Genomic DNA, 12739 nt, shown 5'->3' on the forward strand with positions numbered 1-12739 from the left:
TAATTTTGGGAAATATCATTTTCAAAAATCATGGTACTTATTATCCAACGCACAAAAGCAGAAACCTAATTTCCCATGTTTAAGAGGAAAAACTAAATAAAACCAAAACTTACAACTTGATATGGTGTTGATTATTGATTAGCATATTATTATTGTTAATAATGAAAATAAGAATAAAGACAAGTTACCAGGTAACCTGGTGCCACATAGGTTCCCCACAGACCCACCCCCAGTGTCTGGGTAAAAATACACCGCTCAAACACAGCATTAAAAGCCACATGTCTCCGTAAAGTGTCAGCCCATCGGGACACGGGACCTCTGAGGTCATCCTGTGGTGTATGGCAGAGTTACAGCAGGTCCTTTGGATCCTGCGTTTTAAAGTCTCACTTGGAAATTGGAAATAATGAAGGAAGGAGTTTTGTAAAAAATTTCCACGACTATGATTACAGAGTTTTCATAGAGCACAGTATAATAGTATAATTATCAAAAGTATAAGTGAAGATTTTTTCATTTTTTCCAGCAGACGCCTGAGCTCCACGCTTCAGCGGTGTCCTTTGGTTTTCGGTAATTAGAAGCCCATTAAGGCGGAGGCGGAGCTCTGTGCTCGGATTGGTAGGAAGGAGGTGTCAGAATGGGTGTGTGGCGGGAGGAGGAGGAGGAGGAGGGTTGGAAGCTGTAGGGGTTCCCTTCCGTGTGAGTCCAGTGCGTAAAGAGCGCAGAGCGGCTCAGCGGAGAGAGTCTGAGAGTGTGCCGCTTTCCACCACTTCCTGGATTACTGTTTCAGCTCCGTCCGACCATACACGCTCTATCAATGAAGCTTGGTTCTTATCCGTGATTTCTTCGCCATGAGCTGCCTGGATGTGATGTACCAAGTGTTTGGTCCTCAGCCTTATTTCAGCTCCTACAGCCCCTATCACCACCAGGTACGGAACACACAGACATAAAGTGTTTTATAAGACTTATGTCTTCACTTTAGGCTGCAAGCCACATGCAGAAACTTTATTTAAAGTCAATAAAACTTTATTACGCATAAATCCAAAAGATAAAGGCCATTAAAGCGCACAACCTAAACTTACAGCCCTTAAAAGCACTCTTTAAAAACAGCGCGCATTTAAAAATGTGTTAAACAGACAGTTAATCACCGCTTAGGATCTTATAAAAATGACTGTATCACTGCGCTACCTGCTGCAAGGCTCAAACTCGCTACACAAAACGTAAAGTGTAGAGAAGTTTCAAACTCAATTTTGCGTCAACAGTTTATGTTGTTTGCATTTATCTCACTGTTAAGTTACCTCATAGGTTATATATGTGGTATAGAGTCAATTGCAGTATTAGATAAACATTCTAATTTAACGTGGTCAAAAGTACAACTAAAATAAAATAATAATAAAAAAGATTTAATGAAGACTCATTTGCTTTACAATCTTTTATCTCTTTACTTGTTTTAAAATGTATTTATTTATTTATTTATTTATTTATTTATGTATTTATTTTCTTGCTTTAAAATATTTTTATGTGTGCTATTCAGACTGCAACAGACATTATTTGCTACTCGGGTTTTATCTTTAAGTGCAGTTGTTAAAGTAACATCAGTAAGTTTAAAGTAATATTGTCACTTTTTGAAAGTATATCTCAGATTGTTTTCAGCTTAAATGTCCTTCATTTACTAACAAAACTTTTCATATTATATTTGCTTCTGTCAGTGGGACCTTAAACAGCTTAAAACTCATCTGTTTAGACAGGCATTTGGGAAATGTTAATGCGTAACATGTTGTTTTATTTTATATTTATATTGTATTATTGCTTTTTTGATATGCTTTTATACTTTCTTTATGTTGCTATATTGTTTGTTTGACATGTTTTCTTGTGAAGCACTTTGTAACAGCGTTTTGTCTTAAAAAAGTGCTATATAAATAAATTTTACTTACTTACTTACTTACCTCTGAAGCCTGCAAGGGTCATAAGTTAGAGAGTGACTAGTTTTAAACAGGCTTTTCTAGACCTGTTAAAGAGCTTCTTTTTTTACTCTCAGTCAACATCTACACATATTTCGCATAGTGCTACAACTCACTTTGTCTGGTCTAAACAGCCTGGGGATGAGCCTGTTCCAGCTACACCACATGATTATAGTCTAGATTTTCAGTGCTTGCTAGACAGCAAATTCTAATCCTTTATTTTGTTTAGTCATTTAAACTGAATTTATCATATAACACAGTAATTATATATTCAATTCAATTCAATTGTATTTATATAGCACCAAATCACAACAAAAGTCGCCTCAAGGCGCTTCATAGATACAGAGAAAAACCCAACAATCATATGATGCCCTGATGTTACTTAAGTCGTTTACATATTGTTTTAACACTATTATTGATATATTTTTATTTATTTATTTGTAATTATCAGTTACTATGCACACATTTAATACATTATTATATTTTAAAACGACCATTTACTTCACATGTTGATAATATCAGCATGTTCCAGTTTATTCATTCATACCTGGAAGTATTAGCTGGTTTTTTGTTTTTTTTTAAATGACCAAAAACTGCAAAAAACGTTATTTTTTAAATTTCAAAATTAATGCCAAATTTGTAAGTTATTATAAAGTTTAAGACAATGCAGTCTCAGACAAGCAGATGCTAACTGGGTTCCTTTATCTTCCTCTAAAACCTGCTGTGTCCTTATAGAAATATATTTTTGATGTCAAATGTCATGTCAATACAAAAAATTATATATGCATCAGAAGCATGAGTATATTGTTTTATTACAATCATATAAATATATCTGTGTCCTTTTTAGAAGTTGGCTTTGTATTCCAAAATGCAAGACCACCAGGACAGCGGCAGCCGGCTTGGCCCCCCGGCGATCAAAGAGGAGGACAAGGAGCTGCCGCCCGGTGCCGAGTACCTGAGTTCCCGCTGTGTCCTCTTCACTTACTTCCAGGGCGATATCAGTGCGGTGGTGGATGAACACTTCAGCCGAGCTCTCAGCCAGACGAGTGCATACCCCGCGTCGAGCAGCCACAAGGCCGTAAGAGGTGTGTAGTATTTCTTTTTGTATATATGTATGTATACATACACACACATATGTGTGTATTAGTGGATTATTTTGTCAGTATTTTGAGAATTGTAGGCAACATTTCTCAACATTTCACATTTCTACTCATGAAATGCCTTAATATTCTCAGGTTGTGTGGTGTGTGATCTTTTTTCTGATGTTGACATTGGCGGACTCAGCGTTGTGGCCCTTTTTCACTGGTGATACTTAAATATTCCTGCATATTTGTCACTTATTTCTTTTAGTGGAGTTTTATGCTGCTTTTCATTGTCTTTAAATATTAAAGTGATTGAGTAGAATCAATTATGCCCCAGGCATCTATTTACATGCACTGGTGTGATATTTTTAAATGTGTAATGCCAACTTTTTATAGTGTTTTTTTTTTTAGGAATTGTCCATGTGTATAGAAAGGATAATGGAAAGTTGTGTGTCACGTATGTCCCCAAACGTGTGTATGTCTTTAAAATAGTAGGATTGATTTTAATGCCACCTTTTGATGTGAACCATCACTAACAATGATGAAAGCTGCTATTTAACTTTAGTGGTAGAAAATTACAAGTGAAATAACTGATTGTATCTATTAAATATAGGAAACATACATATGATAAATACAAATAGTACGATAAGTAGGTATTCAATAAGTAGGCGTAATTCAGCCTGTTCTTGTGAATAAAAAGAAGAATTTAGTCTATAAAGAAACGCCTCTGAAACAGCTTTCAGATTATTTAGAGGGAGAGACGTGTTTCATATGCACCACAAGTGTGATAATGGTCCATTGTGCAAATATCTTAAAATGAAAACAGAAGTTTTACTGACTATTACAGTAAAATCACATAAATAGAATCATTTTTTATTAAAAAAAACCCCCATCATGCTCAACATAATTATATGTTGTGTCCTTCTAAGGGGGGAAAAAGTTTTTAATTGAGCCTTGACTTTGCATTTTCCGAGGAAAATTCAGTGGAATAATCCTGCTTCAACACTACCGTGACTTCATCAGAGTCAGAGGCCCAATTACAATCTGGCAGCTACACCCCCCTCCCTGCATGCTTTCAGTCCCTTTGCGCCTTTGCGTGGACGGTCCCCTACATTAAGTGCTATTCCAAACCAATTAGCCTTGAGTGGAAGTGGGTTATAAACCCACCAAAGCCAAAGCTGCACCAGTGCAGGCTTACTAACCACACTCTGTGAAGGAAATGAAATTGAAACGGAGCAGTTGTATTTTCCAATAAGTAATGGACCCGATCTTAATACATCCAGACACTCCAGATGCTGATTGCAAGTTCCTGTTTTGAGCTGAGAAAGGCGAGAACATCCCAGAGGTTGCCGCTACGATTCTACCATATCCATTAATTAAGCGATCCTTCAGGAGCCACAAGTGTGACTCTTCGTGGAGTTACACTTGTGACGGAGCGGGAGTGTGAAGGGGCCGGATTGGAATTGGACCAGAGAGCACAAAAACACAAAGCAAACTGATGATCAACCCACGCCTGATCTAATTGGTTTAGGATAGAATTCTCAGGAAGTAATAAATCCAAGGCGGGGGGGGGGGTTGCCATAATTGGTGCCCAAGTGCAACGTCCCCAACAAAATAAGAGAAAGGAGACAATGCAGATAAAAATACTAAAATAATTCAGTGAATTTTAGTCCCAAAGGAAATATGAGAATGAAATAACTCAACTACACCTGAGCACTCATGTCTGAATTTGTATTTTTTATTGTGTAAACTATGGCAACGAAAAAGAGATGATAACAAAAACATATGACAATATGTTAAGAAATCCACATTGTGTTGCTGCCAGTTATCTGATTTGGAGTGATTTAAATATATGCAACAACAGGAATACCTTTACAGGGTCAGATTAAAGATGGTGAGAGCTACATATTTATCCAAAGATATAAATTCAGTGCACAATTAAAAGTATTTGCCAGGAATTTTCTCATTAATTTTTTTGTATATCGCTTTTAATGACATTACATCTATCACAGGTTTCGCTGAAGTGAAATCCTTTTTAGGGTCACGTTAACCGGTGATTCTTTCCATCAGCTAAAGAATTAAAAGAAACTGAATTGGTATCCCCATTAATATTCAGTTTTAGCTGTGTAAACATAAAGGGATGATAAAAGCCGACATAAAAGGATTCATTCCTTTATTATTTTTGAAATCTATGCTGAATTGAGTTGCTTTTCCTTTCTTCCCGTTTAGCAAACACTTTTTAAATCCAGCACCTTTATGTAAGTTTTATTAGCAAAAAAATGACCGATTGTGAGTGAGGAAGGAATTTAAATTGTCGTACCATTTTGTAACAAAACTTACTATCCTCAAGCCTCACAATTATTATTATTATTATTACTCAGCAGCGCTTGCTTTAAAATTGCATCGACTATTTTGCAGTCATTGATTATCTTGTACATAAAATATCAGAAAAATGTGAGAAATGACCATCACAAATACCACATTGCCAAGGACACAGCTTCAAATTACATTTTTAAACTGTCTAAAAAAACTAACTGATTCCACTTGCAGTGATATTAAAGAAAGAAAAGCAGCAAAATTCACATTAAAGGAGCTGAAAAGACTGTATTTTATGCTTTTTTGCCTTAAAAAGATGATCAATAAGTTGCGATAAATTCAATACGCATACCATAAATTATGACGCTAAAAAAATGATCCTTGTTTCAAAACAACAGTCAAGAATGAACCTTCAACCACAATGTGTTAACATTATTCAAGCTACATACGTTTTAAAAGTCTAAATAAGTAGGTGTGTCATACTTATGAAATGAGTTTCCTTCATTAATGTGCATTTCTATCTTCACAGATGGATCCTTTCCTATGAGCCAGAGAAGTTTCCCTCCGTCTTTCTGGAACAGTTCCTACCAGCCGTCAGTCTCCTCCACACTGGGCAGCGCTCTGTCGGCTCCCCACACAGAGCTCTCCTTTCCAGGTGACCCTTACTCCTCTGCCTCCCTGCACAGCCACCTCCACCAGCCCAGCCCCGATGCCTGGCACCCATCCCACCACCACCACCATCACCACCATCACCCTTACTCACTAGGAGGTGCTATAAGCACCCAGAGCTCAGCTTACCCACGTCCAGGTGTTCACGAGATGTACGGCACAGCGTTCGACCCACGCTACGGCTCGCTGCTGGTGCCGTCAGTGAGGTCGCACCACCGCCTGACGTCTGGCAGCTCGGTACCGGGGCCCAGTGGCTCTCCCTGTGACCTCGGGGGTAAAGGGGAATCGGGGACGGGGTCGACCTGGAGCGGTGCCTTCACGGGGGCAGGAACAGAGATTGGACTGAACATGGACACAGGTACTGCCAATTTTGAAGTCGATTTATTTTAGGATCTGCATAGAAAACTGCATCTTCTGTCCTTCAGGTAACAGAAAACTCAACTCAAGTGGGCACTTGAGCTAAAATAGACAGAAAAAAGAAGAAACAGCTGGATGATGAACAGGAGGATCTCTCCTCATCAGAATTGCAACAACTGTCATATGCACTAAACAAATAGAACTAACAAAAGGCTGAACTGCAGCACACACATTCTGCACAGTTATGACAAAATGACTTTTACACCAGCTTTTTAGTCAGCAGCCTATTTTTAATAAAACAGTGATAAAACAATGATGAGCTTTGTGCTTGGGGAAGAGAGGCCCAGCAATTCAACAACCAAGTTTAATCAAAAATCTAAAATATTTTTGTTTGAGTAGAACCGCTTTCTTTGTAAAATAGTTCCGAACCAAGCACTGGAAGGTAAATTTTGCAATAAAAAAACCCTCAATTTAATTTTTGGATATCTTCTTGTCATCGCATAAGTTAAAAATAATCTTTTAACATGCAAAATTTAAGATTTTTAGATAGCTAAAGTTATTTGAATCCTATTTAAGGCCTCAGCTTTCAGATTAAGATGTATTATGCTTTCTCTATTAATGCTCTCTAAGCTTTTGTTATGAAACAATGCAAACTTCATGAATGGTTAGAGAAGAAAAACGAATTAATGGCAGAATCCTGCAGTGGATAAGGTTTAGTCTGCTTGCTTTGCCTCAGGGGTCGATGGCCAGTATTTTGGTGAGTTGTGATGAGGCCCTCAAATTGCATGTCGGCTGGTCATTGTTTACTTAAAATGTTAGCTTAAATAAAGAGAGACCTGTTATGTTTTTCTTTATTGACTGTCATACATATTTTTGTCAGTATATGAGCCAAAAGCTCAGGTTTAATACTGCTAAACACTTGATTTTTGAAAGTTCTTCCTAGTTTTAGGAATGAGTGTGGATATCCAAAAGAAATCCTAAAAGAAAGTTGGCTTAATCTGCTTGTGTAAATCATCCAAAACTACTCTAGTACTGAGTAATAATAGGACTGAGAACTCCTCGGATATCAAAGATCTCAGAAAGAGCACGACCTTTAATTGGAAATTGAGATAAAAATGTTTTCCCACACTAAGAGATTCAAAGCAAACACAGAAGAATAATTGTTTTATATTGATTTGTTGTTGTGAGGTTAGAACAGAACAGTCTTAATACAAATTGCAGATTGGATTGATTTAAATGCTGCGTCGCATTCTTCTCATTGGATTCGTTCACATTGTTAATTAGTATTGGTGAAAGACACCGAGAACAGACGTATCTGTGAAGTGTCAGTTACTGGATTTTTTTCTTTTAAATACTGTTTGAGAAGAATGAAAGGCTCGGGAAAACTGTGTAATGAGATGCAAGGTTAACTTGTTATGGGACTGAAGTAATTGAAACAAAATCAATCAATTGAGCTTAAGATGTGAGCTTACACTTTGACTTCGAGTCGATGAAAACCACCCGTGAAAACCAGTAAGTGACATTCATATTGACACTGATATCAGTCTTTTAAATGGATTTTCTGCTGTCTATATTGACATGCTAAACCTTTGCTGCTTGTTTGTGCAGATGTTGAACTTGGTTTGTCAAAAAGCGCACTCATTTAGAAAACTAATTAATAAATGAGGCTGCTCTAGCATTCATTATAACCTTCTCTTTCTGTGTATCTCTCAATATCTAATTGGGGGGAAACAGCTTTAGTAACATACTGTGAAAAGCAGAATGAAATAACGTTCTGTTTCCCTGCCTGAGATCAACTTACACAAGTGGTTTAAACCAACAAACTGGCTGTCAATCAGCACCTTAACACCAGCTGTCAACTTTCTTTTCTGTTGCTGTCGCGCTTTCATCCCCCTCTGCCTCGGGCAGTTCCTTCTGCTTTTATCAACAGGGCATTTGCGCCTCGTTTTCTAATCTACCTTCTTTTCCTTCTCTGTCTTTTCTTTTCCTGCTTTTCTCTCCTTTTCTCTCAGGTCTGCCAGCACAGGATAAGAGCAAGGATTTGTACTGGTTTTAGAGACCACTGAGACCCCCCTCCCCCCTCTTCTTGTCTACTACTTTGGCTGTAGCCGCTTTCCTGCACTCCTGCTCTACTCTACTGCTGTTGTGGGATGACTGACAGATAAATTGACAGATAGACAAAAACAGTGAGGCAGCAGTTTCTTTTTCCTGCTGTAACGGCTTCTGGTTTACTTGCAGCTCTGTGTTACGGTGGACTGTGCAGCAGCAGTGCAGCCCTGCTGAGCTGAAGGGCAACAGTGTGGATACACAGCGAACATGGAAACAAAAGTGGACTCGCAGAGGGGAGAGAGAGAAAATATGATCTTGATGGATATGGACAAAGACAAGACTCTTTGTGCTTCTGTAACAGGCAGGGACAACATTCCTAAAGTGGAAAAAGTCTTTGGACAGACGGACAGAGACACATGTGCTGTCGGACTCCAAAGACTAGCGCCTGAAAGGACTTGGCAGGACTTGCCTCACTGGGGCAACTGGGCTCAGACACTAGGAGTGTGTTATGGCTGGAGGAAAGGCCACGCTGGTGTCACGGAGGCAGCACAGCAAGATTTTGGCTGAGAGCGAAGGGAGGAGGACAAACTTTTTGGGTATACATGGAGTAATGTTTCATCCGGCACAGCACAGTACACATTAAATGTAACCTGAATGAATGAATTTAAACTGATATCAAAAGATATTTAAGCCATGATTACAGCTTCAAACCTTAGAAATTTAAAGAGGCATATTTTTCCTGGCTTGTAGCGCTAAATATCCATCTTAACTGTTTTGATGTGAGATGCCCAGTTTTTTATACATCAGCTGCCTTCTCCTAAAATTGCACTAAGTGACAATGTGGTGTTTAAAGTGGCAGACATAGCAGCAGTACGTCATTCCAGAAAAAATGAGCACACCATATTTTTTTTAAATCCACCATCTAGAACTATTTCCTCTCTACCAAATTCAGGCCCTGTCTTTCAATGTGCCACATGGAAACTATGTTCAGCAGGTGTAGCTTGGCACGAAAAAAGCAAAACAAAACAGGCTTCTGGGTCATGATTTGTAGAAGGAGACACAATTGCAGTTTTTTTTTTAAAAATATCCACATTATTGGTGCTTTGAACACCACAAGATGAATGCTGTGTAGTTCCACTGAATTCAAGAGAAAGGCAGCTAGTATCTCCAAAACTGGGAAAATATGGGAAAATGTGTGAGGTTCCTTTAAGTGTGCTCATACATTTTAAAGATGAAGCAAACTGTTGTCTCATATGGCACTGTGCAAAGTTAGGGCTCAGTAACACAGACCTGAAGATCAATCAGTAATCCCCGCAACCTCTAGTCGTGAGGGACAAATGTGGATTCGTTGAGCCATTGGTGAATGGTTGCTTGTGGTTGGTGGCCACCACCAGGTAAATCGTTGCCCGGAGATGCTGACTCATCTGCAAAGACTTGCCATTCACTCGCCAGGATGTTGTGAAACTTAATAGTGTGAAGCTGGAACTGCCTTCAAAGTAAAAGTGACTTACTGCTGAAACCAACTCAGTTTAAAGTGCACAGTTTTTACTTTAAGGGCCAAAGGTCTCCATTTCAAATTTGCATCGCAGTTTTGACAGTTTCACTTTGCTTTTTGAGTAGTTGGCGAATGTTAACAGACAATTCAGCATGACTGAGGAGCTCTGCTTTTGACTGAAGCAATCGCAAGGAAGTTTTTAGTGCTGCACTGTATATCTCCATGTAACCATTTTGACATTACCAACCTCAAAAAAACAGCTTTCAGTCAAAATGCACACTTCAGCATAGCTAACCCGATGTCACCGCTTGGCGTCTAGGCCTGTGTCACTGAGGATTTAATATATATGACAATACCACAACAAAGATGTTGGAAAACAAATCAATATCTTTACAAAATGTTTTGTTTTTCTTTACATTTTTGATGGTTAATAACTGCAGATGGCTATGATTAACAGGATAGGAATGCAGACTTTGTTGCCTTTGAGTGTAGCAGATACACAGGCTGTTAGCTCAGTAAGCATAGATTTGATGATTCCAAAACATCTCAAGTGCATTTGGTTTAAAATTTAAAATGTTTTCATCAAGGTTACTGCAGGAGCATTACATGTTGCATTACGTGCTGAAATTATTACACCAATTATACTGCACCGTTTTGCTGCCTTTCTGTTTTATTTGTGTTTATACTGAAAATCTCAAGGTTCAGGAACTTGTGATGTTTAAACATCACAAGTTCCTGTTTTCTTGGCATATTGAGCACATTGTTGGCCCTGACAGAAAAACCTCTTCCACCAACATGTGATGTAAAGGTCTCTAAACATTTTATTTGTAGTCCAAATTGAATCACACTTTAGGATAAATATCACACTTTTCAAACTTCACCAAATCAGTGCTTGCTTGAAAACGCTGCCAACTGCTTCTTCTTGGTCATAACCCAAACAAAAATAACCCAAAATACACTATTAAAGAATCAGAATCAGAATCAGAATCAGAATACTTTATTGATCCCTGGGGGAAATTATTTTTTGTTACAGTGCTCCATTTTAAACCAACATTAAGACAAGACAGACAATACGCTAACTAAGAATAGTACAATATATACATATATATACATACATACATACATAAGTCACTTATAAATAAATATTTGGAAAAGAAACATGTGTAGCTGTAGCAGCAAACAGTGTGTTAAGTGGATGCGTTGTACAGGGAGATGGCCACAGGCAGGAATGATTTCCTGTGTCGTTCAGTGGTGCTTTTCGGTAATCTCAGTCTCTCACTGAACGAGCTCCTGTGACTGACCAACATGTCATGGAGTGGGTGGGAGGTGTTATCCAACATTGTCTTTATCTTGGACAGCATCCGCCTCTCCGACACCACCTTGAGGGAGTCCAGCTCCATCCCCACAACATTGCTGGCCTTACGGATCAGTTTATTAAGTCTGTTGGGGACCTGTTATTGCTTTCTTTACTATTTTTGGTCATTCACAATAACTCACACATTTTTTTCTTCATGTTTTGCATGGAAAATTGGAAATAGGAGCAGTATAGTGGAGCATGTGCAAACACAAATGCAAAGTTTGGCCATTATGAAACAGCTTGAAAGTCAATATTTGGTATGACCACCTTAATTTTGTTTAAGACAGTGCACATCATGGCAGGAGATTTAAATTGTTGAGCTAGTAGGTCTTTGGGAATCACCTTGTTGGTGCAAAAATATGATTTTATTCCTTTTAAACTGTTATCTTTGGTGTTTTTCATAGATTCAGCTATAGGAATGTGCTTATGCAGCAGCTTGCTACTAGCAAAGTGCCTACTGTAGATATACAATTTAAAACTGGTTCTTTGCTAGGCTGTTACTGTAGACACAACAGTGGTTAATGCTTTGAGTTAGGTGCCTTTTTATACTTGAACGATTTAAGGGTTCTCTGAAAATGGTCAGGTACAAGGACTGGACTAAAAATGAAAGAAAAGCAGGAAAATGGCCAAAGAAAACAGTGATTCATGCAAAGCTACTCTGGTAGAGTCCAAGAATGAAAGTTCTGAGCTGTAAATAAGCATGATAGGTTCCCTTTACACAACGATAACTCATGTCACAGAAAATATACTGTGACATGGCGATACATTTACAGGTTAACTGAGACATTTGGTGTTGGTTGAAAAACCACTTAAAGTGGATTAAAGCATGTTGCCATGGTATATATTTAATGTAAAACTACTTGATGGGTCGAACTGCATAACCAGAGCCTTTTACCTACTGCTGATAGACTAGGAGGGACATTTCTACGACAGCAGCAGATTGACCTCTAAACTTCACTGCAGAGCGGACTGTGCTTACCTCTTTGTTATGAGCGTTTTATGAAACTGTATGGCTGTGTCAGCAAAAGAAATGTGAACTTCACACGAATGGCTGCTGAGTGAGAGAGAAAGAGTGGAGAAGTCTTTCAGATGAATGAGGAGAACGTCGGCTATTTGAGGCCACTTGACTCTTTCTCTCCCTCCTCTCATGCAGCTGTCATCGACAACTGCTCTTCAACTCAGCGAACACACACATGGACGCACACTGTCCTACTGTGCAGTGTCCGAGCCAGGCCTAGGGACTCGATAAAGGGAGCATTTAGTGTGAGCAGAGTCCCGCCCTACTGGGACAACTGGTGCGATGTAAGTAGAGGGAGCAGAGGACGAACACACAACTGTCAAAAGTAATTTGTGAGCTTGGATGTATGTACAGGCGTGTGTCTATTTCTATACTTACAAGGGTCACAATATCCAGCCAGCCTAAAAACTGACAACAATTCAGGCATCATTTTGTCGTTTG

General features: G+C 38.7%; 1 protein-coding gene across 2 annotated transcripts; it reads left to right on the forward strand.

The window, feature by feature from the left end:
• The first annotated feature begins 703 nt into the window (after positions 1-703).
• On the forward strand, positions 704-10910 carry vgll2a (vestigial-like family member 2a). 2 transcript variants are annotated; one of them, XM_026143386.1, is made up of 4 exons: positions 704-923; positions 2803-3040; positions 5883-6380; positions 8392-10910. In XM_026143386.1, exons 1-4 carry the CDS (start codon positions 846-848, stop codon positions 8433-8435), a joined length of 858 nt encoding a protein of 285 aa, XP_025999171.1. In that variant the 5' UTR covers positions 704-845; the 3' UTR covers positions 8436-10910. The 2 variants fall into 2 exon arrangements, with proteins under 2 accessions (XP_025999171.1, XP_025999170.1); XM_026143385.1 differs by having other exon boundaries at positions 8618-10910.
• Positions 10911-12739: the final 1829 nt, after the last annotated feature.

The sequence above is a fragment of the Astatotilapia calliptera genome, chromosome 15 (assembly GCF_900246225.1).
Source record: "Astatotilapia calliptera chromosome 15, fAstCal1.2, whole genome shotgun sequence".
Taxonomy (NCBI): Eukaryota; Metazoa; Chordata; class Actinopteri; order Cichliformes; family Cichlidae; genus Astatotilapia; species Astatotilapia calliptera.

Excerpts from the sequence above, each read along its gene's own strand:
- vgll2a (XM_026143385.1), top strand. The coding sequence starts at position 846 with ATGAGCTGCCTGGATGTGATGTACCAAGTGTTTGGTCCTCAGCCTTAT. Across the intron at positions 3,041-5,882 it reads CAGCCACAAGGCCGTAAGAG|ATGGATCCTTTCCTATGAGC; the intron begins GTGTGTAGTATT and ends CTATCTTCACAG. Across the intron at positions 6,381-8,617 it reads TGGACTGAACATGGACACAG|CTCTGTGTTACGGTGGACTG; the intron begins GTACTGCCAATT and ends GTTTACTTGCAG.